The sequence below is a fragment of the Geospiza fortis genome, unplaced genomic scaffold (assembly GCF_000277835.1).
Source record: "Geospiza fortis unplaced genomic scaffold, GeoFor_1.0 scaffold108, whole genome shotgun sequence".
In the NCBI taxonomy this organism is placed as follows: Eukaryota; Metazoa; Chordata; class Aves; order Passeriformes; family Thraupidae; genus Geospiza; species Geospiza fortis.
In genome coordinates this window covers 720,207-723,092 of record NW_005054439.1, presented here as the reverse complement: position 1 = coordinate 723,092, position 2,886 = coordinate 720,207, and the positions used below count along the sequence as shown (strand labels likewise).

The 2,886-nt window shown below is 37.4% G+C and overlaps 1 protein-coding gene across 1 annotated transcript; it reads right to left on the bottom strand.

Annotated features, from left to right (window-relative positions):
• Positions 1-1,585, bottom strand: LOC102039372 (coiled-coil domain-containing protein 201-like). Its single transcript, XM_005427261.1, has 2 exons — positions 1,023-1,585; positions 1-125 (listed from the first exon to the last, which is right to left on the bottom strand). Exons 1-2 carry the CDS (start codon positions 1,569-1,571, stop codon positions 39-41), a joined length of 636 nt encoding a protein of 211 aa, XP_005427318.1. The 5' UTR covers positions 1,572-1,585; the 3' UTR covers positions 1-38.
• Between the last annotated feature and the right edge of the window lie 1,301 nt (positions 1,586-2,886).

Genomic DNA, 2,886 nt, shown 5'->3' with positions numbered 1-2,886 from the left:
TGATGGATGTGACAGCACTTATCCCACCAGTAGCCCAATCAAGCTTCTTCAATTGTCAATTCATGTTTAGTTGCCTCCTCAATGTTTTTAAGTTGATGAAGCAGCCATTCTCTTTCTTTCTTTCTCTGTTACAGAAGAAAAAATATTGTTTAATCAAGCTAATCTATTCAGATACCACCTGCTTTCAAAAACAAACAACCTACACACAGGATTTATGACCCAACTCAATTTTGGCTGGAGTTTTCAGTTTGTTTTAAGCAAAGAAGCTTTTACTCTCAAAGCTGGCAAGTTTTCTTGACACACTCAAGAACAATATGATACAGAGAAAAAAACCAAAGCAAAACAGAATTTGACAGCTTCACACTGACATGACAACTTTCAGAGTCTAACTCTGCTGCCTTCCTATCCTTTCTATGGGCTTTCCACAAACCCTTAGCAAATAATTAGAGTTTCAGGAAATGGAGTTTTCTGAAACAGACAACCAACACCTGCAGAGCATCTATTAATCTAAGCTTTTCCCAGAAACCCCTACATTAGTTAAAAGGACTGCTCACAAGATCCCATTTGCAATGACTATCGTTCTTTTTATAGAGCCCTACAATTTGGATTTAACAGAAAAAGGGGTAGATTAGTTGTTCCTTAAGTTTGATCTGACTTGCTAACATTAAGAAACTTTAGAATTTCAATTAGTGATTTCTTCCTATTCTTAAATATCCTCTAAAGAAAGATATATTAAAAAATATACTTTCCCACTTGGGTGCACAATGAGTCATACGAGCTCACAAGCTGAAGCAAAAAATGCTAGTTTGGAAGTTTGCATGGCATCCTGTCTGTGATTAGGAATGGTATCACAGAGTTTGACAGGTTATGATGAAATTCAAAAACAGATGTCCTCACTGCTAAAGTTATGGAAATGTTCCATTAGTAAACTATTCTCACTTTACTTGAAATAGCTATATATATTCTGTGTTGGCAGAAGTTTGTGTAACTTAGCTATTGAATAACTAAATGAAAGTCTTTACCTGAAGAGTTTTATTAATTTTCTTCTTTCTGGATTTTGCTACCGGGGGGTCTTTTATCCCTGGTATTCCGGAAACAAGCCATAAGGGTTTACTCTTGGGAGTTACTGCAGCATCCATAAATGCTCTGGTGGTAGCTCGAGTTTCTATGTTTGGGACAATCTTGTGAGCTGGCTCTTGATTTGATTCATCAGAGGCCAACACAGTGGAAAGCCTCCTTCTAGAAAACACAAGCCGAGAGCTTTGGCTTTTCTCTTTATTTAGTTCTTGCAAATCAAATGCTGTTGAAAGCGGTTTTGGGGACATAGGAGGGATGTATACATCAGCACGTACTAATGATACTTGAGATAACGATCTACTTAGATTTGATTTTGGCATTGGAGAGCCATAAACTCTCTTTGTGGTATCTTGGTCCTTGATTGACTGATTTGTCAGATCTATAGAAGATGGAATTGTTCTTGAGAGCACTGAGTCCACTGGGGTGCTGTGTTTCACCGGTCTCTTTTTCAGAGATCTTTTAACATTCAGAAAAGAATCTTCTTCCTCTGACATCTTGAAGTCAGGTTTATTGCCTTAAGAAAATAAAAAGATTGTGTCATTGTTCACGCTGTAAAAGATGCAATGTAAGCTGCTTTTTAGCAGCAAGCTGTTAAATCAAATCCGGAGTGTTTCTATTTGCATGTCTATATTCTGTCTTTACATGGAATTTATCCTTTATATAGATCAGTGTTCAGGCATTTAGAAGAGCCATATTGAAAACAGAACATGAGAACACATCTGGTCACACATCCAACACTTACTACTCTTCTCTCAGCCTTCTGCATGAGGAGCTCCAAGTGTGCTAGAATTTTTAAAGATCTTTCATTAACTGCAACATCATTAGGATAGTGTTTCCGCCTTCCAGGTATATAAATAACATACTTTTGGGGTTTCAGCTGCTAACACTCTGTATGCAGATGGCAGAAGGACTACTGTTGTGTAGCAAGAAATCAAGTACTCTAAAGAGATGGGCAGAGAATTTCTGGATTCACCAATTATCTCTTAATCAAATTGCTATTTTGTTTCCCTTAATTCCTTGAAAAGGGGCTCACAAACCTCTAATTCCCTTCTATTTACTTGACATTTATCTTACTTCAGCTGACCCTAAGTTTGATTCTAAAAAATATATGTTCTGTGCGAGTCTATTTTCAACTGAATTTACAATGGCAAGCTTGCTTTTGCTGGTAGCATTGTCCCTATCAATTTGCAAACCCCCAACAAAAAAAAACTGTGCTTCTTACACTTGCTACTTCTTGGGCAGAAAAGCCCAAGATAAAGATATCTGATTTGAGATATAGTTAAGATAAATATCTAAATCAGGTGAGCAGTTAAGTACTCCTAGTAATTGCTGTAATCTTTGCTTTCATTAGGTTGTTCAGATATTTCATGCGGGTTGATTGCCCCATATTCTAAGCTGTATATAGATTGCGGCCTTGGAAGGGCAAAACAGGACTACCATGAAGCAGGGCACAAGAAGACAGGGAAGTATATTTGCTGAAGTAAAAGGTATTAGTTCTCCATTCTTTGTCAATGTTTTGCACCTATGTAGTGTCTAAGTTTTCTAGTAGAGTTTCACATCCACTTTGTGTTTCTAAACACAGAGGCAGCAAGAGATAGGGCATTGATTCTCCAATACAGCAGAAGTCGGGCGTTTTTTTGGTTTTGTTTTTTTTTTTTCCCTCACAAAGAGGGAGGTGTACTCCATAATAATTTTTATTTGGATACTCATTTCTTCTCTCACTTCTTAGCAGTGCTAGCTTGTGTGACATAGGCAGCACTCAGCCTACAGAGACTGCCTTTTTCCTTTTCTGTTTAGACAGATTGACTT

Coding starts and splice junctions, on each gene's coding strand:
- LOC102039372 (XM_005427261.1), bottom strand. CDS start 1,571: ATGTCAGAGGAAGAAGATTCTTTTCTGAATGTTAAAAGATCTCTGAAA. Junction 126..1,022: donor AAATTAATAAAACTCTTCAG/GTAAAGACTTTC, acceptor CTTCTGTAACAG/AGAAAGAAAGAAAGAGAATG.